The sequence below is a fragment of the Haliotis asinina genome, chromosome 10 (genome assembly GCF_037392515.1).
Source record: "Haliotis asinina isolate JCU_RB_2024 chromosome 10, JCU_Hal_asi_v2, whole genome shotgun sequence".
In the NCBI taxonomy this organism is placed as follows: domain Eukaryota; kingdom Metazoa; phylum Mollusca; class Gastropoda; order Lepetellida; family Haliotidae; genus Haliotis; species Haliotis asinina.
Genome location: NC_090289.1, coordinates 106,570 through 133,129, shown reverse-complemented (window position 1 = coordinate 133,129; position 26,560 = coordinate 106,570). Strand labels below are relative to the sequence as shown.

Genomic DNA, 26,560 nt, shown 5'->3' with positions numbered 1-26,560 from the left:
CTTTCTTCTCTTGACATGATCACTCACACAGACTGCTGGTATACATTGCGAAGTACAGCACTAGGCAACAATAAGACACAGAATCATCATTCTCTTTCTCTTGTTTTTGTGAGTCATTTGGTACAACTTACACTCCCAGCCATCTTTGCTTTAGGACTGATTACAGTCATTGTGTAGACATGCTTGTGCATTTAGGATGCTAAAATGGAGGTTGTATACAAAGCTAGCCCAAATAAAGAATGATAAATGGTTGTCCTACATCTTGTCTGGTACATGCTCTTAATCATCATCATCCTCTTCAGGTCTGCTCCTGAGTTCGGTAGCCTTCCCCGTGAGTCAGCATTACGGAAGACACATTCTCACCCACAGCAAGCAAAGGGAGTAAACCCCATTGCAACCAAATCAAAAGGTGGTCGTCATGACAGTAAAAAGCATGAACGATGTAAATCAGTTCCTGCACCCCTACCTGAACTCCCTGCTGAGGATGCATCCAAGTCATCTTGCCCAAACTCTCCGACTGAAACATCGAAAGATCCCACAAACCCTGACAGAAAACTTGGTGATGGTGGTGCTAAGAAAATGAGTGCATCTGGTGGATCCACCCCCAGCAGTGAGACGAGTTCAGGGGTGGCTGGCTCACCCAAGCCAAAAAAGACAATATTTGAAGGATTTCGGAACACCCTGGGTAAAAAGAATAAAAATGATAGTGTTGGTGGTGGAAACAGCAGTAACACTGGAGGGACGAGGTCCCCCGAAGTTTATGCAAATACGCATTCAATGCCTGATGTTGTACAAGACAGCGATGGTGGTAGGACTTTTTCTGCTGGTTCTGCTGAACCGTGTGCGGGTGCGAAACAACTCACGGATAGCCCCGGCTCCGAACAGAGCCCGGTAAGTGAGCCCGGCCATGGGCTTTTGAATAGGTGATGAAGTGTGGCCTCATGGGAAGGATGTACGTTGCGTTTTTATAACTGTTGAATGTCTGTCTGTACCCTGTACGTCTTAGTGTGAACTGGGAGCTTGGCAGACACGCTGGCAGACACCCGCCCAATTCTCACCCGACACTTTCCCAGTCGAGTGATGTTACAGTTGAAATGCCCTGTATCAACTGCTGCATGCGGCCATGTTTAATATCTACTCTGAATTGATCTTTCTTCTTGAAATTACCAGTATGCTCGTTGGTTCGCTCTTCGCTCACTCATTCTAACAGCCAAAGGTTCACCGGCCAGTTCTAATCATCTCTGCTACAGATGAAAAGTGACAGAAACAAGAAAGCTAATTTACATATCATCGTGAATATTTGTTTGTTCACTGATTGGCTGTAGAAGTAGTAAACTATGAGGGACTGTTTCGCTCATTTGCTGGAATGGGTCGCTATTTCAGGGAACAATTTGCTCAGCTTGAGGTCAGCAGAGGTCATGACCCCATGACCATGACCTTTGTGATCAATGGCATTGACTTAAATTTCCTTGGATTTGCGCATGCTGGATATATGTAAACGTCTAGAGTGATTTCAGGTCGGAGTTGAAACTCCAAAAGACTACAGTGTACACAACTAAGATTTAAAAGGATATTTTGAGTTTCGTTTAGTGCATTATTTTTGTTTTGCCTTTGTTCATATACGCTATTTTCATTTTGTAATATGTCTATTCATGTGTGTCCTTTTGGAAGACATGGTCAGGAGATAAAGCTACTTCAGAATGAATTCATGTTTATCTTTTTTGGAATTAATGTAGCAAAAATTTCTGGATAATTTAAAGTAATCACAAGTGATATGAGTATTTCGAAGTAAACAGTCTCTGCTTGAGGAGTTGTTTGAATATGATTCACACCAACAGCATAGGACAGTGTGAAATGTTTGAAGGATAATCGAGCTGTTACAACTAGCCTCCTACCCCATCTGTGTTGACATTGGCCTTTGTCAGGCTGTTGCAAATAGCCCCCTACACCATCTGTGTTGACACTGGGCTTTGTCAGGCTGTTGCAACTACCCCCTACACACATTGTATGTTGACACCGGCCCTAGTCAGGCTGTTGCAACAAGCCCCTACCCCCTATATGTTGACACTGGCCCTTGTCAGGGTGTTTCAACTTGCCACCTACCTCCCATATGTTGCTCCCCTACACAAGGTGTTGCAACTAACCCCCCTCCCCTACTCCCCATATGTTGATTCTGTTGCTACCAGCCCCCATGGTTTGAAGGCATGCATGTGTGAATGACAACTCAACTTAAACTGGATGTCCACACAGTACCTGATGATCAGAAACATTGTATGTTAATTAATTAACCTTTACCATGTATTATGATTAATGGCAAATCCCACCACTTGAGACAGTGTATGTGTAGCTGGCAGCACCAGGAACTGCCCAAATAACACCAGTGTTCTGTATAGGAGATGTCGGATTGACTTGTTATGACTGCATAATAGTGGTGCATCATTACAAATCACTCCTCTTCCTTCCCCCGCCCCCTACCCACCCAAAACAGGAGCAACAGCAACCTTGTTGACTTTGTAATATACATCTTCTACTGGACTTGATACACATTACAACCCCCCTACCCCACCTGGTACTCCTGATAGTTTCTGTCAAACCTTAGCCTGGTACATCTTAAAATTATCATACTGTTGGACAACTAAACAAACTACAAAATACCCAATATCCCCAACTTGACCTGTCTTAGTTTGATATACATACCCCATTTGACCTGGTTCACGTTATGATATACATCTCCCCTTTGACCTGATTTACATTTACTTATACATCCCTGAGTTGACCTGGTTCAGATAGAGATATCCATCCCCCTGGCCCCGACTTGACCTGGTTCAGATAGAGATATCCATCCCCCTGGCCCCGACTTGACCTGGTTCAGATAGAGATATCCATCCCCCTGGCCCCGACTTGACCTGGTTCAGATAGAGATATCCATCCCCCTGGCCCTGAGTTGACCTGGTTCAGATAGAGATATCCATCCCCCTGGCCCCGACTTGACCTGGTTCAGATAGAGATATCCATCCCCCTGGCCCCGACTTGACCTGGTTCAGATAGAGATATCCATCCCCCTGGCCCCGACTTGACCTGGTTCAGATAGAGATATCCATCCCCCTGGCCCCCGCTTGACCTGGTTCAGATAGAGATATCCATCCTCCTGGCCCCCACTTGACCTGGTTCACATTGGTATTCCCATCTGTTTACTAGTTAGTCACTGTACTAGGTATAGCCCCCACCTGTGAAGGACACCAGTACTTGTTCAAGGTATAGCCCCATCTTTTCACTGTTAATGTACCAGGTATAGCCCTATCTGTTAACTCTTTCTGTACCACATAAGCCCCATTGGAGAATTATACTATGTCTGTTACAGCTCCACATGTTAACTATTAGTGTACCAGGTGTAACCTCATAACCTTTTTCTGTACCAGGTATTTCAGTATTTCTTGACTTTAACCAAAAATCTATTATCCCACCTATGAAGTTGACCACTGAAGGTATCAATTGTACCAGGTATAGTCCCATCTGGTAACTCTTCCTGTCCCTCATAAAGCGCCACCAGATTTTCTGCAACAGATATTTCATAATAGCTGAAGTTGCATCCATGTCTTGCTGCCAGAGTCAGGACACTAACTTGTGCTCTTTTTATACCATAGGAACTGTAAATATTGTTATTTTTACTGATGTGAATTTTGTTCATAATTTTTTGCTTTACAGTGTAAATTTTAAGAATTATGCAAATTTCAAGTGCTGAGAAAGCTCTGCGAATTTTGTTTGATTTGAGAAATTGACTTGGATTGTTCAAAACAGTTCATATGTGTATGATATACATTGCTTCCTCTGCTTGGAAGCACAGAGTTATTTAATATTTATATATTTAAGACCTGTAGTTTCTAGACCATGCGAGATGATTTTGCTCAAGTTACCAAACCATGGTATCAAAGTCCAAATTTCTTTCTACAAGCTTAAGGGTATTGTTCTTCCTTTCCTGGACAGTATCCATCGTTATGAAGTATCTTGTGATGTGGCATAGTAGGCCCTAGAATCAGTTGGGATTTCTAAACCAACATCATTCAGTTTTCACACTTCTAGTCACATGTTCATCTCATTGTTTCAGTTTTTGTAATTCTCTTTAATCTGTGTATAATTTGTGTAAACTTAGGAAACATTTCAAACTTCATTATGTTTTTGTTAACTTGAGGATTGCCTCCTGCAGCCCTCTTAGAGACAGTGTGATGTATGGGACTTGTTACAGTGTAGAGAGCATCAATGCATAGTGATCTGTGCTTATTTAAAATAATACATGCCAAATTCGACCTAGCTAACAGTAATGACAACAGCCCAAGGTAGTGGTCAGTGGCCGCAGTGATCAAACAATAGTAAACAATAACCCATGTACGTGTGTAGTCAGTGGACAGAGTAGTTATCACATCTCATGTAGAGTTCATCTGTTTTCTTGTCTTGGTCAATTTCAAGGTGATCCAAGAGGTGAGTGTTCCCTGTGTACTCCTGCTGACGACTCACTTACTCACTCACTGTGTGCCCTCACACATAACTAGTGACCCGTGAAAATACATTATTCTACTTTACATTCAGTCCAATGTTTTTGCATAGATGAATGTTATCAATATTATGCCGTAATTGTGCATGCTTTTATTGCAAATATTTCTTTTTTACCTGAACAGAGTGAGCAATTATTAATGGTTATGAAAAGCTCTAGGTGTCTCAAATTGTAAATATTGAGAACTGGGGCTGTGGGCAGTGTAGCCTATGTTCTTCACACAAGTCAGAAATGTTCACTATCTACAACAATCCTGGGAGGCTATGTGGTGAGTGAGTGAGTGGGTGAGTTGAGCTTCCAGCCTTCTCTGTGTTGAGATGCTATGTTATCAGTGAGGACAGTTTGGCATGTGTGATTTTAACAGCAACTTGACACTCATTCATCTATCTGTTCTTACATCTTCAAATTGTTTTAGTTCTTAGCATGAAGACTTGGAAAATTCTCGCAACAATAGATCCTATATTTGCATATGCGAATTACATGAATGTATGTCTCTTAGATGTCAACAATTATAATTGGCAGAAAATAAACTTATTGACCAATTGAAGTTGATTTCGGGTCTTTAGTTATGAATTTTGTCTTCTGCATGATTACAAATTTCTATAATGTGGACTATCACCTAGAATGTAGCGGATTTCCGCATGAGTAGACAATAGTAGATGCTACATGTCCTCGTGAAGTCAAGCATGATCCAAGCATGCCAGTTGAGAATTATAGCAAGTGTTCACTGAGTCTCTGTGTGCAATCTTTATTCAGCGCTTTATTACAGCAATCTTTTTCAGTTTTTTATTGAGATGTTGCAGCTTCTGTCAGTACCTTACTTTTATATACAGAGTTACTACCCCTGAATGTTGTATAAAATATGCTTCTGTTATTGAGAATTACCTGACTTTGTGCAAGGTTGGCAACTAACATCTTACTCAGTCTCAGGTTATCAAGTTTAAATGATAGTGAAATGTCCAGTGTATAGGAAGTGTGTCATGACCAATATATTATTGTGTAAGATAATCACAAACATGCAGGAGTGGTCAGTGTTCAGTGAAATGCTTCAAGATTTGTAACTGGATAGTTAGATTTACTCTAAATGTATTACATTAAGACATAGAAAAGAATTCTTGATTATTGAAACATGTTCTGATCTAGTTGTTTCCATCGATGACTCTCAAACAAAACACTTCATTGTGTACACATACCTTAATGCTGGTACTTACTCACAGACACCTCACATATATCACCTCATGCCAGTCCTAACAGTCAAGTCATGTGAACACCAAACATACATCACCTCATGCCAGTACTAACAGCCAGTTCATGTGAACACCTAACACCTAACATTGATCACGTCATGCCAGCACTCACAGACACCTTACCTCATGCCGGTACTAACAGCCACCTCATGTGAACACCAAACATAGATCACCTCATGCCAGTACTAACAGCCACCTCATGTGAACACCAAACATAGATCACTTGATGCCAGTACTAACAGCCACCTCATGTGAACACCAAACATAGATCACTTGATGCCGGTACTAACAGCCACCTCATGTGAACACCAAACATAGATCACTTGATGCCAGTACTAACAGCCACCTCATGTGAACACCAAACATAGATCACTTGATGCCAGTACTAACAGCCACCTCATGTGAACACCAAACATTGATCACCTCATGCCAGTACTAACAGCCACCTCATGTGAACACCAAACATAGATCACTTGATGCCAGTACTAACAGACACCTCACATAGATCACCTCATGCCAGTACTAACAGCCACCTCATGTGAACACCAAACATATGATCACTTGATGCCGGTACTAACAGCCACCTCATGTGAACACCAAACATAGATCACTTGATGCCAGTACTAACAGACACCTCACATAGATCACCTCATGCCAGTACTAACAGCCACCTCATGTGAACACCAAACATAGATCACTTGATGCCGGTACTAACAGCCACCTCATGTGAACACCAAACATAGATCACTTGATGCCGGTACTAACAGCCACCTCATGTGAACACCAAACATAGATCACTTGATGCCAGTACTAACAGCCACCTCATGTGAACACCAAACATAGATCACTTGATGCCAGTACTAACAGCCACCTCATGTGAACACCAAACATAGATCACTTGATGCCGGTACTAACAGCCACCTCATGTGAACACCAAACATAGATCACTTGATGCCGATACTAACAGCCACCTCATGTGAACACCAAACATAGATCACTTGATGCCAGTACTAACAGACACCTCATGTGAACACCAAACATAGATCACTTGATGCCAGTACTAACAGACACCTCATGTGAACACCAAACATAGATCACTTGATGCCAGTACTAACAGCCACCTCATGTGAACACCAAACATAGATCACCTCATGCCAGTACTAACAGACACCTCATGTGAACACCAAACATAGATCACTTGATGCCGGTACTAACAGCCACCTCATGTGAACACCAAACATAGATCACCTCATGCCAGTACTAACAGACACCTCATGTGAACACCAAACATAGATCACTTGATGCCAGTACTAACAGACACCTCATGTGAACACCAAACATAGATCACCTCATGCCAGTACTAACAAACACCTCATGTGAACACCAAACATAGATCACTTGATGCCAGTACTAACAGCCACCTCATGTGAACACCAAACATAGATCACTTGATGCCAGTACTAACAGCCACCTCATGTGAACACCAAACATAGATCACTTGATGCCGGTACTAACAGACACCTCATGTGAACACCAAACATAGATCACCTCATGCCAGTACTAACAGCCACCTCATGTGAACACCAAACATAGATCACTTGATGCCGGTACTAACAGCCACCTCATGTGAACACCAAACATAGATCACTTGATGCCAGTACTAACAGCCACCTCATGTGAACACCAAACATAGATCACTTGATGCCGGTACTAACAGCCACAAACATAGATCACTTGATGCCGGTACTAACAGACACCTCATGTGAACACCAAACATAGATCACTTGATGCCGGTACTAACAGCCACCTCATGTGAACACCAAACATAGATCACTTGATGCCGATACTAACAGCCACCTCATGTGAACACCAAACATAGATCACTTGATGCCAGTACTAACAGCCACCTCATGTGAACACCAAACATAGATCACTTGATGCCAGTACTAACAGCCACCTCATGTGAACACCAAACATAGATCACTTGATGCCAGTACTAACAGCCACCTCATGTGAACACCAAACATAGATCACTTGATGCCGGTACTAACAGACACCTCATGTGAACACCAAACATAGATCACTTGATGCCAGTACTAACAGCCACCTCATGTGAACACCAAACATAGATCACCTCATGCCGGTGCTAACAGCCACCTCATGTGAACACCAAACATAGATCACTTGATGCCAGTACTAACAGCCACCTCATGTGAACACCAAACATAGATCACCTCATGCCAGTACTAACAAACACCTCATGTGAACACCAAACATAGATCACTTGATGCCAGTACTAACAGCCACCTCATGTGAACACCAAACATAGATCACTTGATGCCAGTACTAACAGCCACCTCATGTGAACACCAAACATAGATCACTTGATGCCGGTACTAACAGACACCTCATGTGAACACCAAACATAGATCACTTGATGCCGGTACTAACAGCCACCTCATGTGAACACCAAACATAGATCACTTGATGCCGGTACTAACAGCCACCTCATGTGAACACCAAACATAGATCACTTGATGCCAGTACTAACAGCCACCTCATGTGAACACCAAACATAGATCACTTGATGCCAGTACTAACAGACACCTCATGTGAACACCAAACATAGATCACTTGATGCCAGTACTAACAGCCACCTCATGTGAACACCAAACATAGATCACCTCATGCCAGTACTAACAGACACCTCATGTGAACACCAAACATAGATCACTTGATGCCAGTACTAACAGCCACCTCATGTGAACACCAAACATAGATCACCTCATGCCAGTACTAACAGACACCTCATGTGAACACCAAACATAGATCACTTGATGCCAGTACTAACAGCCACCTCATGTGAACACCAAACATAGATCACCTCATGCCAGTACTAACAGACACCTCATGTGAACACCAAACATAGATCACTTGATGCCAGTACTAACAGCCACCTCATGTGAACACCAAACATAGATCACTTGATGCCAGTACTAACAGCCACCTCATGTGAACACCAAACATAGATCACTTGATGCCGGTACTAACAGACACCTCATGTGAACACCAAACATAGATCACTTGATGCCAGTGCTAACAGACACCTCACATAGATCACTTCATGCCAGTACTCACAGGGAAAAGTATTTATGTATTTGTAAATTAAAGAAATGGGCTGCTCTTAATCTAGTGCAGATTTTAATCTTGCTATATCCAGTGCAGTATGTCAACCATTCAGTGTAGAGATCTCGAGGTTTCAGTGCAGAGATGTCAGTGATTTTGTGCAAGGTTTTACTGCAAGGTTTTCAGTGGAGTGTTCTGTGTGATTTAGGGCAGGATTCTCAATGATTCAGTGCAGATTCTTGATGATCCCGTGCCAGATTCTCAAGGAGTCGATGTAGCCATCATTGATTCAGTTTGCATTGCTGAGAGTTTGAGTGCAGGGTTTTCAGTGATTGAGTATATAATTCTGAATTATTAGGTTATCATTGATTCCATATAGTTTTCTTATTCATTTGAGTGTAGATGCAGTGATTCACTGCAGAATTCACACCGTGAAGAGTGGGGCTACTTTTTGTAGACTGACTTAGATGATTACTGAGATGATAGTTCAGTGTAAATAAGTTTCGTGAAAAAGGCAGTGAGTATAGTGAGTGATGTTAAGAGAGTGTTTGGAAGGAACAGATTGCCACGGCAGGGCCACAGTAACATTAAAACCTCATGATCCTTCTAAATATAAACCTGAAAATCCACTTAATGCTTGAAACCCGAAGTCATTGAAAGGCATACTGAATCTGCTTCATTCTGTACTCTACATGAAAACTGTGTTATCACTTCACACAGTAAGAAGTTAAGTAGACTGACAGTGAATGCAGCAGGTTCACTCAAGGCATTACTCACACAAGTAGTGGCAGATTTGCATCTATATGAACATCAACACACCTGGTTTCCCTGTCAAAATATAGTGTAAGATTTACAGTTTAGATACAGTGTAAGATTCTCTGTTCGGACATTGTGTAAGATTCTCTACTCAGAAATTGTGTAGGATTCTCTGCTCATATAGTGCATGAGATTCTATGTTCAGAATTTGTGTGAGATTCTCTTTTGAGATATTGCATAAAATTCTCTGTTCAGATATGGGCAAGATTTTCTGCTCATATGTTGCATAAGATTCATTGTTCTAATACTGTGTAAGATTCTCTGTTCAGATACTGTGAAAGATTCTCTGTTCAGATATTGTGAAAGATTCTCTGTTCAGATATTGTGTAAGATCCTCTGTTCAGATATTGTGTAAGATCCTCTGTTCAGATATTGTGTAAGATCCTCTGTTCAGATATTGTGTAAGATCCTCTGTTCAGATATTGTGTAAGATCCTCTGTTCAGATATTATGTAAGATCCTCTGTTCAGATATTGTGTAAGATTCTCTCTTCAGATATTGTGTAAGATCCTCTGTTCAGATATTGTGTAAGATCCTCTGTTCAGATATTGTGTAAGATCCTCTGTTCAGATATTGTGTAAGATCCTCTGTTCAGATATTGTGTAAGATCCTCTGTTCAGATATTGTGTAAGATCCTCTGTTCAGATATTGTGTAAGATCCTCTGTTCAGATATTGTGTAAGATCCTCTGTTCAGATATTGTGTAAGATCCTCTCTTCAGATATTGTGTAAGATTCTCTGTTCAGATATTGTGCAAGATCCTCTCTTCAGATATTGTGTAAGATTCTCTGTTCAGATATTGTGTAAGATTCTCTCTTCAGATATTGTGTAAGATTCTCTCTTCAGATATTGTGTAAGATTCTCTCTTCAGATATTGTGTAAGATTCTCTCTTCAGATATTGTGTAAGATCCTCTGTTCAGATATTATGTAAGATCCTCTGTTCAGATATTGTGTAAGATTCTCTGTTCAGATATTGTGTAAGATTCTCTCTTCAGATGTTGTGTAAGATCCTCTGTTCAGATGTTGTGAAAGATTCTCTGTTCAGATATTGTGTAAGATCCTCTGTTCAGATATTGTGTAAGATCCTCTGTTCAGATATCAGGTCAGATTTATTATCTGTTCGGATGTAGTGTATAATTATCAGTTCGGATATAGTGTAGGAATCTCTGTTCAGATATTGTGTAAGTGTAACTGTTCAGATATTGTGCATGATTCTCAGCTCATATTGTGTGAAACATTTTGTACTACTTTGGAGTAAGATGCATGTGTGTACTTGATATTTTCTTTGATGGTATTCATCTCTGCAGTTTACATCCATTTTACACTAAAACATTTTATCCCTACAGCATTTGATAAATATGTGGTATTTTTTAATAGGTTTGTAATGTATCAGTATGCATGAAGTGGGGAATATAATGTACACGCATCCTCTGCAGTGACCAGTTGTCTCCTCCATTGTCCGCTCTGTTGGCCTTCCTGAGGTATGTCATCTCCAGACTGAGATCTGCCCCCAGGTCTGCCAGTATTGATCTGCAGCAGTCAATAGAAGGGTCCATAATTATGGATGTGGTGTTAAATCTCATAGTGCACTCTGGCAGCAACTAGGAGGGTATAGTCAGTTTCAAAATTCCCTGACTTGGCAGCCTTTTGTTGCCGGAAACTGAGGTTACTCAGATGTAGTTCCTTTGTCAAGTTGATGTTCAGGGCTCATGTTCGTAGCTTGCCTGTTCATATTGTCATTTTCTGAGAAGTGTTTGCAGATTATAAAAGTGAAACATATATATAATTTACTATGAAGTTATGAGAGTGGAGGCTGAGGCTTAGAATGAATGATGAAGGTTGTAAGGTAGTTACTGTGTACAGCAGATGGAAGAATGGGATCTCTACTAAGAACATCTAATCAATCACTAGTTCATACATCCACACTTTCTACCCAGGGTGTAACATCCACACTTCCTGTCCAAGGTATGACATCCACACTTTCTATCCAGGATGTAACATCCACACTTCCTGTCCAAGGTATGACATCCACACTTTCTATCCAGGGTGTAACATCCATACTTTCTGTCTACACTTTCTATCCAGGGTGTAACATCCACACTTCCTGTCGAAGGTATAACTTCCACACTTTCTATCCAGGGTATAACATCCATACTTTCTATCCAGGGTGTGACATCCACATTTTCTACCCAGGGTGTAACATCCACACTTTCTGTCTACACTTTCTATCCAGGATGTAACATCCACACTTTTTATCGAGGGTATAACATCCATACTTTCTACCCAGGGTATAGCATCCACACTTCCTAGCCAGATTGTAACATCCACACTTTCTATCCAGGGTATAACATCCACACTTTCTACCCAAGGTGTAACATCCACACTTCCTGTCCAGGGTCTGTCCACTACTAAGTTGCTGGTAGTGCCACTACTAAAATGCTGTAGTGTTGCTATGTTGCTGGTAGTGCTTCTGTGTTGCTGTAGTGCTACTGTGTTGCTGTAGTGCCACTGTGTTGCTGTCAGTTGACCTTGTTTATGGCTTGTTGTGAGGTTCAGTTATTAACATTTTCCGATACAAACTATACAGAATGGCAAGTATTTTACAAGGAAGGAAATGTCACAGTTAATTAGCACTATGGCTAGTTTCAGATTGATGACAACTGGAAACACATCATAGAATTGCCAGGAATCACAACTGTGAATATTCATTTCTTGGTTATTGTGTATCTGCAGATATAGCCTGGCTCTGTGTCCCATTCATCTCCCATATTCCATGGGTCATTTGAAATAAAACCTGTGACATGCATCCGACTAAACTTGTAGATTTCTCACATAGCACTCTGCAATCTAGACAGATTTAGACACATGATTTGACACAGAATCCTTCATAAAACACCTCAATTCACAACTTGTGTAACATCAGTGTCAGTCTTCATAACAAGGGATTATGACTCTTTTCAACAACCATCAATACTAAGCCACTGACAGGCATATTCACCATCAACTTTATTAAGGAAAATTTACCGTAAAACTTCTGAAACTTCATTAATCAATATTTGAAATTTGAAATAGACTATATCCCATGTGTGACACTCCCTCAGCTAAGTGTGAATGTAAGCAGACTGCAGAGGCTCACTCTTCCCTAGCAGGAAGCGGTCATAGATCCCAATGTCAATCCATGATATCCAACTCAACCTGCATACACGATAGGAACATACATTGGGGTTGAACTTTGTTCATTTTGTTCATCAGATAGCTCTCACATGCTGATTTGTTGTCTCTCATATCATGATAAACGAGAGAATATGCTTGAAAATCTGGATATACATGCCCAAAGTACCTCTTCATATGGTTTCAACTCTTACAGCATATGCAGTTGCTATTATTATTGATTTGTGATCTTGTTTAGAGAATGTTCACAGCAATAATCACAGAGGCATGACTTGTCCTGTCACCTGTGGCTCACGCCTCCACACACCACCCAGCAGCACAAAACACTGGATCAAAATCTGATAGCAATCTGTTGGTACAAATATTTCAATTCTGTGTGCATAAATGTTTGCATGAACAGTCTTATAGACATTGTGTTAGGTGCACAAACCAGCTCATTGTATGCATTCCTTTGTGCCATGTGTATGGACTACTGTGTGCAAGGTATTGGTTCCTCTGTCCATAGGTGTATGGACTATTGTGTGCAATATATCGGTTCATCTGTCCATAGGTGTATGGACTACTGTGTGCAAGTCATTGGTTCCTCTGTCAATAGGTGTATGGACTATTTTTGTGCAAGTCATTGGTTCCTCTGTCCATAGGTGTATGGACTACTGTGTGCAAGGTATCGGTTCATCTGTCAATAGGTGTATGGACTACTGTGTACAAGTCATTGGTTCCTCTGTCAATAGGTGTATGGACTACTGTGTGCAAGGTATTGGTTCCTCTGTCAATAGGTGTATGGACTATTGTGTGCAAGTCATTGGTTCCTCTGTCCATAGGTGTATGGACTACTGTGTGCAAGGTATTGGTTCCGCTGTCCATAGGTGTATGGACTATTGTGTGCAATATATCGGTTCATCTGTCCATAGATGTATGGACTATTGTGTGCAAGTCATTGGTTCCTCTGTCCTAGGTGTATGGACCACTGTGTGCAAGTCATTGGTTCCTCTGTCCATAGGTGTATGGACTACTGTGTGCAAGGTATCGGTTCATCTATCCTAGGTGTATGGACTACTGTGTGCAATGAGTCGGTTCATCTGTCCTAGGTGTATGGACTACTGTGTGCAATGAGTCGGTTCATCTGTCCTAGGTGTATGGACTACTGTGTGCAAGTCATTGGTTCATCTGTCCTAGGTGTATGGACTACTGTGTGCAATGTATCGGTTCATCTGTCCATAGGTGTATGGACTGCTCTGTGCAATGTATCGGTTCCTCTGTCCTAGGTGTATGGACTACTGTGTGCAATGTATCGGTTCCTCTGTCCTAGGTATATGGACTACTGTGTGCAATGTATCGGTTCATCTGTCCTAGGTGTATGGACTACTGTGTGCAAGTCATTGGTTCATCTGTCCTAGGTGTATGGACTACTGTGTGCAATGAGTCGGTTCATCTGTCCTAGGTGTATGGACTACTGTGTGCAAGTCATTGGTTCATCTGTCCTAGGTGTATGGACTGCTGTGTGCAATGTATCGGTTCATCTATCCTAGGTGTATGGACTACTGTGTGCAATAAGTCGGTTCATCTGTCCTAGGTGTATGGACTACTGTGTGCAATGTATCGGTTCATCTATCCTAGGTGTATGGACTACTGTGTGCAATGAGTCGGTTCATCTATCCTAGGTGTATGGACTACTGTGTGCAAGTCATTGGTTCATCTGTCCTAGGTGTATGGACTACTGTGTGCAATGTATCGGTTCATCTGTCCTAGGTGTATGGACTACTGTGTGCAATAAGTCGGTTCATCTGTCCTAGGTGTATGGACTACTGTGTGCAATGTATCGGTTCATCTATCCTAGGTGTATGGACTACTGTGTGCAATGAGTCGGTTCATCTATCCTAGGTGTATGGACTACTGTGTGCAATGAGTCGGTTCATCTATCCTAGGTGTATGGACTACTGTGTGCAATGTATCGGTTCATCTATCCTAGGTGTATGGACTACTGTGTGCAATGAGTCGGTTCATCTGTCCTAGGTGTATGGACTACTGTGTGCAAGTCATTGGTTCATCTGTCCTAGGTGTATGGACTACTGTGTGCAATGTATCGGTTCATCTGTCCTAGGTGTATGGACTACTGTGTGCAATAAGTCGGTTCATCTGTCCTAGGTGTATGGACTACTGTGTGCAATGTATCGGTTCATCTATCCTAGGTGTATGGACTACTGTGTGCAATGAGTCGGTTCATCTGTCCATAGGTGTATGGACTACTGTGTGCAATGTATCGGTTCATCTGTCCATAGGTGTATGGACTGCTCTGTGCAATGTATCGGTTCATCTGTCCTAGGTGTATGGACTACTGTGTGCAAGTCATTGGTACATCTGTCCTAGGTGTATGGACTACTGTGTGCAATGTATCGGTTCCTCTGTCCTAGGTGTATGGACTACTGTGTGCAATGTATCGGTTCATCTGTCCTAGGTGTATGGACTACTGTGTGCAATGAGTCGGTTCATCTGTCCTAGGTGTATGGACTACTGTGTGCAATGTATCGGTTCATCTATCCTAGGTGTATGGACTACTGTGTGCAATGAGTCGGTTCATCTGTCCATAGGTGTATGGACTACTGTGTGCAATGTATCGGTTCATCTGTCCATAGGTGTATGGACTGCTCTGTGCAATGTATCGGTTCATCTGTCCTAGGTGTATGGACTACTGTGTGCAAGTCATTGGTTCATCTGTCCTAGGTGTATGGACTACTGTGTGCAATGTATCGGTTCCTCTGTCCTAGGTGTATGGACTACTGTGTGCAATGTATCGGTTCATCTGTCCTAGGTGTATGGACTACTGTGTGCAATGAGTCGGTTCATCTGTCCTAGGTGTATGGACTACTGTGTGCAAGTCATTGGTTCATCTGTCCTAGGTGTATGGACTACTGTGTGCAATGTATCGGTTCCTCTGTCCTAGGTGTATGGACTACTGTGTGCAATGTATCGGTTCATCTGTCCTAGGTGTATGGACTACTGTGTGCAATGAGTCGGTTCATCTGTCCTAGGTGTATGGACTACTGTGTGCAATGTATCGGTTCATCTATCCTAGGTGTATGGACTACTGTGTGCAATGAGTCGGTTCATCTGTCCATAGGTGTATGGACTACTGTGTGCAATGTATCGGTTCATCTGTCCATAGGTGTATGGACTGCTCTGTGCAATGTATCGGTTCATCTGTCCTAGGTGTATGGACTACTGTGTGCAAGTCATTGGTTCATCTGTCCTAGGTGTATGGACTACTGTGTGCAATGTATCGGTTCCTCTGTCCTAGGTGTATGGACTACTGTGTGCAATGTATCGGTTCATCTGTCCTAGGTGTATGGACTACTGTGTGCAATGAGTCGGTTCATCTGTCCTAGGTGTATGGACTACTGTGTGCAATGTATCGGTTCATCTGTCCTAGGTGTATGGACTACTGTGTGCAATGTATCGGTTCATCTGTCCTAGGTGTATGGACTACTGTGTGCAAGTCATTGGTTCATCTGTCCTAGGTGTATGGACTACTGTGTGCAATGTATCGGTTCATCTATCCTAGGTGTATGGACTACTGTGTGCAAGTCATTGGTTCATCTGTCCTAGGTGTATGGACTACTGTGTGCAATGTATCGGTTCATCTGTCCTAGGTGTATGGACTACTGTGTGCAATGTATCGGTTCATCTGTCCATAGGTGTATGGACTACTGTGTGCAAGTCATTGGTTCATCTGTCCTAGGTGTATGGACTACTGTGTGCAATGAGTCGGTTCATCTGTCCTAGGTGTATGGACTACTGTGTGCAATGAGTCGGTTCATCTGTCCATAGGTGTATGGACTGCTCTGTGCAAGTTTTTTATTGCTCTGTCCTAGGTGTTGGTGAATGTTGGTTTGTCCTTTGTTTAGCCATAGGTTAGTGTGTGGTAGTGATGGGGTATTGTTTTGCTAGACGTGGGCTAGTGTGTGCTAGATGTGAATAATTGTATGATTTCTGTTTGTTGTCAGGGGTTATTATGTGACTGTCAGGGCATACTTTAGCTCGAATCCAAGGTGTTGGTTATTGTGTGGTAGTCATTGGTTCCTTGGTGTGGACATATAGTGATGATGTTTCATGTTCTAATTTAATGTCAGTTAATAATTAGAGTTATCTGCTCAGTTCCTCAGGGGAAGCCTGAGTTGTAGCAACACCAACCTTACTAGAACTTAACAATCCTGACCATGCACAGCCTTGACCACTCCAACACCAACACCAACACCAACATGTACCCTTACAACACTAAGCCCAAAGCTAACAACACAGATACCAAACCCAAGGTTAACAACACTGCACAAGATTCAAGACTAACAAATCCTGCACAAAGTCTAAGGCCTACCCTAAGAACACAGCAGCAGTAACACTTAAGCTACACCTACATGAACACTAGCACCACAACACTTATCTCTGGCTTTAACCATTCAATCTGACACCACCAATTTGGTCTCTTTAGCTGCCGTCATTCATCTGTCAGTGGCCACATCTGTGTCTGACATGAGACTGGACTTCTCTCTTTAGGACAGGGACATAACACTTTGAGAGTGTGTTTGTGTGCATATAAACATACCAAAGTGTGCATGTTGATTAACTTCTTCAAGCTAAACAACCTCACTAGAATAATGGTGGATGCACATGTTTCTATTCTGAAGTATCCTTGAGATTCTAGTCATTTATTTTAAGAAAGTATCACAACAGTACAAGTATTTTATGTCATCTGAGATAATACTCAGCCCTATAAATTCAGGTCTGAACTTACATATGCATAACATGTTATGTTATGCAATATGTATGTTGAAGCACCACAGGAGAGAAATTATTAATTGAGCAAAATAAAAAGAAATAAACATAGATCAAAGAATTAACCAATAATGTATTGATTTGATCAATCACTGTGAATTTGTCAAGATTATTGTGTATGTAACTTTGCTAATCACATGGAATACACCCATACCTATTTTTAAATTGTGTAAAAATATCTTTTGTTCACAGGAGTAGCCAAGAATATACATCTCTGCATAAAATAAGCATCACCCTGTATTTTTACCAATTAATTTTGTCTAAAATGAAATTCTTAAACCCTTCCGAAATATAACCTTTATAATTTGATAGAGCAACCATTTAACTGTTCAAATATGAAAGCATCTTTGAAATAAGCATGTACTTTTATTAGGATAATTCCTCATATTTAAGACATGTGTGTATTTTTGTTCTAAAACATTCAACATGTTCTTTCATGAAGAATAGAAAAGGTTATAGTGTTTGTAACCCTGTCAGTTGATAAGCTTCTTTCACTATTGATTAAAATGATGGCTTTGTCTTAACGTTTCTGTAGCATCACGTTTTAGTTTTAAAATAAGATAATGCTCAATTAATGCATGGGTGTATACATTGATTGCTTTTATATTACCATGGACATGCTGAAGATAGTTGCCACATGGAGCATCTTGGTTCCTGAGAGATTTCATGCCAGTTTGAAAAACCTGTAACAAAGTTATGTGACCAGTTGGAAAACTGATACAAGTTAAGATTTCCTGAAATGTTTGATTCATTGAAGAACATGTTTCTTTGTCAGCAGCAAAAGTATGGGATATTGTTCCCTCAGGTGAAATAGATACATCCCTCAAACAAAGTAACTGCCTGGTATAGTTCATATGACTTAAGTTGATTGTACTTAATAGAAACATCAATTTATATTATTTTTACAGTTATTGTACAAATTCACTGAAAAACATCTCAGATCAACAGTAAAATTTATGAAGTTCCAATTTGCATCAAACCCAAATGTTTGATAAATTATGCTAGGGTTATGAGGTGAAACTGTGAAGACATACATTGATTTCTCTCCTACAGCTACCATAAAAACACTGGTGCTACCAACAGCAATACAGAGCTTACCTGCACAGCCCAACCCTGATTCTGCACCTATTCCAGTACAACAATGACCACATCAACACCTTTTGTGACAACACCAGTACAACACTGACCACATCAACACTTTTTGTAACACCAGTACAACAATCAACACCTTCAGTAGCAACACCAGTACAACACTCACCACATCAACACTTTCCTTAGCAAGACCAGTACAACACTGACCACATCAGCACCTTCTTTAGCAACAACAATACAACAATCAACACCTTCCGTAGCAACACCAGTACAACACCGACCACATCAACACCTTCTTTAGCAACACCAGTACAACACTGACCACATCAACACCTTTTGTAACAACACCAGTACAACACTGACCATATCAACACCTTCCTTAACAACACCAGTACAACACTGACCACATCAACACCTTCCTTCACAACACCAGTACAGCACTGACCACATCAACACCTTCCTTAACAACGGTACAACACTGACCACATCAACACCTTCCTTCACAACACCAGTACAACACTGTCCACGTCAGCACCTTCCTTAACAACACCAGTACAACACTGACCACATCAACACCTTCCTTAACAATAACGGTACAACACTGACCACATCAACACCTTCCTTTACAACACCAGTACAACACTGACCACATCAACACCTTCCTTAACAATAACGGTACAACACTGACCACATCAACACCTTCCTTCACAACACCAGTACAACACTGTCCACGTCAGCACCTTCCTTAACAACACCAGTACAACACTGACCACATCAACACATTAACAACACCAGTACAACACTGACCACATCAACACCTTCCTTAACAATAACGGTACAACACTGACCACATCAACACATTAACAACACCAGTACAACACTGACCACATCAACACATTAACAACACCAGTACAACACTGACCACATCAACACCTTCCTTAACAATAACGGTACAACACTGACCACATCAACACATTAACAACAACTCTCTCTCTCTCCCTACCCAAGGGCTCATTATAACTCAAAAGCTGGGGTCATTTGTACATGTACCAATGAACTGAAAAAGTTTCATATTCTTTGCCAAAGATAGTGTTGTCATCCATGTCATCCCTGCTGACAATCGCAGCATGGTCATACTCTTATAAGTGGAAATATGTTTCATTACCGTTTACCAGTCTATATACTGTGTCAGTTTGAGATTGTTTTAACCTGAGCTACAATATAAACCCGAAATATTATGTTCACATTTAATGCTTAAGTTTACTTATTGACCTCTATTGTGGTTTTAATTATGCAGTTAATTTGCTTTAGCACTAATCAGGGGCCCGTTTCACAAAACTCTCGTAAGCCTAAGATCTCGTAAGTTTTCTCGTTGCCATTGTACTGAACTATACTGTAACACGGGAGCTAGGATGCTACGAGATAACTTACGAGATCTTAAGCTTACGAGACTTTTGTGAAACGAACCCCTGTTGTGTTGTGGAGTGACTATCTAATATTGATCCTACACTAAATTAGTTTACCAAGCTACTGCTAGTATTCATTCACCATCAGTCTAGCTTTCCAGTATCTCACAGACAATTTGGTAACTATCTTGCTGTTGTATTTCTGTCTTTTCTCATGGCACCATTATCTAGAAGTTAAAAACCTATGGTAAGCACATTGACTGCAGTGTGACAAAAACATATTTTTACCTCACCTGGTAACTGCAACATTGTTGTGACAACCCATAAACAAAAGCAGCTACCATGTTACCCACCCCACTCCACCCCACTTCCCTCCCACACACATTAGCAGCCCATCCCACTTCCCTCCCACACACACTAGCAGCCCACCCCACCTCACCTGTCTCTCCCACACACACCAGCAGCCCACCCCCACCTCTCTCCCACACACACTAGCACCCCACTCCACTGCCCTCTCGCACACACTAGCAGCTCACCCCACCTCTCTCCCACACACTAGCAGCCCACCCCACCTCCCTCCCACACACACTAGCAGCCCACCCCACTTCCCTCCCACACACACTAGCAGCTCACCCCACCTCTCTCCCACACACACTAGCACCCCACCCCACTTCCCTCCCACACACACTAGCAACCCACCCCACTTCCCTCCCACACACACTAGCAACCCACCCCACCTCCGTCTGACACACATTAGCAGCCCACCCCACCTCACCTCTCTCACACACACACTGGCAACCAATCCCACCTCACCTCCCTCCCCACAAACTACCAACCCTGCCACACTGACAGCACCTCCATAATACCAGTCCTGCCACACTGACAGCACCTCCATAATACCAGTCCTGCCACACTGACAGCACCTCCATAATACCAGTCCTGCCACACTGGCAGCACCTCCATAATACCAGTCCTGCCACACTGACAGCACCTCCATAATACCAGTCCTGCCACACTGGCAGCACCTCCATAATACCAGTCCTGCCACACTGACAGCACCTCCATAATGCCGACCCTGCCACACTGACGGCCCTTCCGCTCTACCAACCCTGCCACACTGACAGCACCCCCATCCCCTTGTAATACTAGCCCTCCACTCTACCAGTCCTGCCACACTGACAGCCCTTCCACAATATCTGCCACATGGGGTTGCTGTAAACAGGGCATGTACTGGATTTGCCAAATTGTGGAGAGATACCTGTGAGGCAGGGCTGTGGTAAGGTGGGACTTACTCAATGCCCCTGGTTTGTCCCCAGCTGGAGGGTGGGGTCACAGAGGGACGCATCATTGTGGACTATGTGGCCATCAAGGAGGACGAAATCTCAGTGTTCCGTGGCGAGTTGGTGCAGATCTTGGCCACCAATCCTACCAACATGTTCCTGGTTCATCGGGCGGCCAACCACAACTCCCCAGCTGCCGAGGGGTGGATCCCTGGACACATCCTAGGCCCAAAGGACATGGATGGCAGTTTGAAGTGAGTAAAGTATCTGTCATTTCTAAAACTCACAGGTACTAGTTAGCTCAGATGGCCTTAAGAGGGTCACGTTGACTTATTTCCCCACAGTGAAGCTGCAAGGTTCATCTCCAAGTTGGCTCCAAATATAGTTATAGCATGGGCTTCCCTCTGTCCCTCTGTTATTCCAAGGACACTGTATTTCAGCCAATGACTTGGGAACAATTTATGAATGTCAGTCAAATAATTAAAGTCCTAAGTACTTGGCAGATATATTCCCTGGCCTCAGTTGATTCCTGGTTGGGATCTCCTGATGTTAGTAGCTTCTCTAAGCTTCTTTTGATGCCAGTTGTTTGAGGATAGTATTTTAATGGCTTCTCACAGTAAACCATCTGCAGCTAACCTTATCTACACTGAATAGTTACCCTTAAGACTCCAGGACCTTGGAATGCCAAAAAGAAATAGTTTCAGTATTTAGAGAGCCTGTCAGTAGGATGATCCCGGCAATGTTTAACCATCCTACACGTTTCCACACAGTAAACATGGCAAAACAAATTCAAACAAGACAAAAATGTCTACTTGATAGATATAATGATCTCAACCTATAGTTGTGCCTTTTGCTATTTACAGAGTTTTGGCATATTTATTTTTTTTGTTTTTCCCTAGGAACATTTTGGAGTTAGTCTAGTGGTGAAGCGGGCTTCGTTTCCGGAGCAGAACTCAAAAACCGTTCAATATTTTTCTGCAAAACTTGGTAGATATGAGTGGCAGGCCCTAAAGTGGTGCCGTTTGGTATTTACAGGTTTTTGTGATTTATTATTTTCTGGGTTTCCATGGAAGTGTTTTGGACTTAGTCTCAAAAATGGAGGGATGGGCTTTGTTTCTGGAGGAGAACTCAAAAATCATTCAATACTTTTCAGCAAAACTTGGTAGATATATCAATCGGAACCTAAAGTGGTGCCTTTTGCTATTTCCAGGTTTTAGTGATTTATCATTTTCTCAGTTTCCATGGAAACGTTTTTGACTTACTCTCAAAAGTGAGAGGTGTGTTTGGTTTCCGGAGCAGAACTCAAAAACATCTTAATATCTGTCAGTAAAACTTGGTAGATATGTGTGGCAGACCCCAAAGTGGTACCGTTTGCTATTTACAGGTTTTTATGATGTATTTTTTTCTCTATTCCATGAACATGTTGCTGACTTTGTTGTTTAGTCTCAAAATGGAGGGGTGTGCTTCGATCTCAGAGCACAACTCAAAAACCATTTCATATCTTTCAACAGATCTTGGCAGATATATGAGACAGATCTTGCAATTGTGACTTTGCTGGTTACAGATATATGACATTTATAATTTTCATGAATTCCATGGAAACAATTCAAACTTAGTCTTAAAAAAAACAATGAGTAACTCTCAGATTATTTGTCCTTTCAAACATGTTGGGGCCGGGGGGATATGTCATCTTCTGATGACTTTTGTCAAACTACACTCCCTGCGGATCATACAACTCTTGCTGCCACTAGGCGCACCGAGTTTATTGTGGCTCTCTCATCCTGGCGAGGTACCCAATTCACAGCTGGGTGGACTGGGACACATAGTCACAGTACTTTGTCCAGGTTTACTGCACATTGCTGTACCCGCAACTAGGCATATGCAGGTATTCTTGTGGCTTCCATCTGGTCATATACCAACGGATTTGTGTGTTCTTTTAAGTGCACAGGGTTGTGTACTGCACACTAGGGGTTGTGACAACACTGAAAGAGTCTGCACACAAAGCTGACTCCAAGGTTTCTACACCCGGTCACAGGTGGGCTCGATCCTGACACCTCAACTTCGCTGGGTCACTAGCCTGGCGATTTGGCCAGCTGGCCAACCACTAAATTGCAAAATATTCTCTGTGACTATTTGATAGACAAACAGCTAGTCTCTGAAATGAACATATTTTACAGAAAAAAGGTCAAAGTGAACAAAACTAAAATACGATGAAAAAGAGCCCTTAGACTTTCCTCATTTTCAGAAGCTATGGAAATCTAGAATTGTCACATACATTTTCTAGACTTGCATGGACTTTCATGGACTTTCATGGATATATTTGCTTCAGCAGGGACTGTGCAACTATTTGATTGAGGAAGGTAAAAGTTAACATGTAGGTTCCTTCCTGTCAGGATGTCTTATCTTGTTCAGACCATTGTCATGTGTTTTTGTTTTATTTTGTTTTATATTGTATCTTTAAAAATATAAAAAATGTACTAGCGAACAGAGAATGTTTTAGAATATTATGCTAGGTACAAGATTTTCAAGATATTCAAGTTCACACTATTACAGTTATAGACAGGTGTCATTAACAATGTTGCGAAAGTGCTCTTCTTTTATGTTTTGCTTCAAATTTATCAGGCACATTTTACTAAATTGTAAAGATCCTTTTGATGATTGGACAAAAATATGGTCCCATGAAACTTTCATGTTGGAATTTGTCTTCAAGAACCAGTGCTTGTCATATGAAATGATGGAGTGGTCAGACTTGCAGACTTTATTCATAGCATCATATTTTATCCCTGTGTTTATCAATGGTCATGATGTCATGCAATGGATTGTTTAGTGGTGGGGTAGCGTAGTGGTTAAAGTGTTCACTTGTCACACTGAAGACCTGGGTTCAAGTCTCCACATGGGTACAATGTGTAAAGCGAAATTTTTTACTTACCTTACCATAGGTCTATAGCATATTACCTCAAGCTTTGCTTAGTAGGAGATCCGACAGTGTTGAATTGCTATTCAATCTTGAATGGCTACCTCAAATTCGACGACTGTAATGATATGGAAGTGTCTGGATCTCTCCACTGCGCATGCACACAGACTCCACGAGAACTTCACTTCAGAAGTGTCGTCTTGTCTAGACATGTTTGAGTTGTTACCTTTTTTTTCAGCCTATAAAGTTTGATTTACTACTCTGTTTACACTGATTCGTTTTATAAGTTCTTGGTGTTTGGGTAGGTAATGTGTTTCAATCTTAGTGTCGATTATAGGGTATAAATTCGCTATCGTACACTTGTCGGCTACCTCGTACGAGACACAGTCGAGTGTCTCCTATTTTCAATGTTGCCTCCGTAATTTTACGTGAATCGGTTTTGTTTGTCGGCGGATTGGTTTCTGTTTTTTTAAGCTTGTGTGTTTCATTTTTTATCACATATTGCTGTATCTAGTGTAATTTTGCTCTCCCTATCAGAGGGGCAGCCATTTCACTTGTCATTTGTAAAGCGTGGTAAGAGGTGTTTTTCATTTATCCTTATTGTCATGTTTATGTTTTCGTTTTATTACAATAGTTGTGTATGACACGATACTTGTGCGTGGTGTGTAAAGGCCTGAAGTCCGGCAAAGATCCTCACCCCTGGTGTCCGGATTGTGGTACAGTATCGTGCACCCTTGAGCAGCGTTGTGCGGCGTGTACGAGTTTGACAAGTATAGAGTATAAAGTTTTCCTGGCTGTCGTTAGGAAGAGGAAAACTCAGAAGTTATGCAAGATGTCCCGCTCGCCTGCGTCCTCATCAGCATCCAGGGTGTCAGCACCTTGTACACCAGAGTTACAGCCAGCGCTGGAGGTGCCTGGGGCAGCATCTGATGCTTCGGCGAGAGTGGAGCTGATGCTGATGCAGACGTCAATGCTGATGCCGATGCCGATGCCAATGCCGATATCGATGTAGAAGCCGATACCAAAACAGACACCAACTACCCAGACTGTGGGGTTGGGTGGACTTGTCAAGGCCAGACATCCTAGTGCATCCGGAGGTACAACGGATTCTACGATCATTGCTCATGATCTCATGAGCTGACGGGGCCTACTGCTAGTGCTCCACCATTGGTCCCGGACTTTGCAGCGATGCCTCATCCATTTGGGTGCGCCTATGGGTGCATCTCATCAGGAGCGCAGGGCTTGATGAGATCGGCGCAAGGGTTGGGCGCATCGGCGTATGGAGCGCCTAGTGGCACCACTACTGTCACCAATGCTAGAGATCAAGATGTACAGAGGCAGCTGGTCGAGGAGCGTTCAAGAAGAGTGAGAGCAGAGCGTGCGGGTGTGAGTAGATCCAGATTGAGAAGCTCGCCAAGTGTGTGTCGGGGTCGCCAATCTTCCTCCAGATCTCCAGATCGTCGGGCCAGATCTCTCCGTCGTAGGAGAGGGAGCAGGAGGTCATGATCCCGGTCTGCATCACTTCCTATAGCCAAGCAGTCAGGGCATAGGAAACAGGCGCTGGAGCGCAGGCCGGGCATATTTTCCGGTGTGGATGAGGAGCAGTATTTTTCCCCTGATTAGGGGAAAGACCCTGCTCACGTGGAGCATTAAAAGGGCTCACAACTACCGCTTTCTGCAATATATGATTGGACAGACTAACAGACTCCCAGATTGCCATTCCCTGTCGTCAGGTGTGGACAGCGCCAGGACAATCAGAGTTCATCCGGAGTTGATACCCACATCCCATGGTGGCCAACGCCGTATCCTGCTTGAACAAGGACTTTGCCAAGTTGTCATTAAATTCCACAATTAGGGCACCCACGTCAAAGAAACAGGACTATAAAGTTCATGGTCTTGATTTTGCAGACTCTTGGGCGGCGTTAGATGAGGCCATTAAGAGACTATCCTCCAACTCCACATAAAGTACACATTGCTGCGTATCCTGAAGCTTGTCTCAGCGCTAGCATCAGCAACGTCAGCGGCGGCTGTTGATTTGACTGAAGTTAACGAGTCCCGGTTGGAGCATTTGACATTGTTAGTCCTTTGGCAGGGCAATGTGCTTCACGACCTATTGGGGCATGTCCTTACACC

General features: G+C 42.3%; 1 protein-coding gene across 3 annotated transcripts in view; it reads left to right on the top strand.

The window, feature by feature from the left end:
- Nucleotides 1-26,560, top strand: part of LOC137298545 (kalirin-like) — a 282,884-nt gene that overhangs the window by 225,457 nt on the left and 30,867 nt on the right. For all 3 annotated transcript variants that reach the window (XM_067830847.1, XM_067830846.1, XM_067830845.1), the window contains exons 53-54: nucleotides 303-891; nucleotides 21,550-21,767. In XM_067830847.1, the coding sequence (XP_067686948.1) occupies nucleotides 303-891; nucleotides 21,550-21,767 (807 nt within the window). The remainder of the gene's footprint in view (nucleotides 1-302; nucleotides 892-21,549; nucleotides 21,768-26,560) is intronic.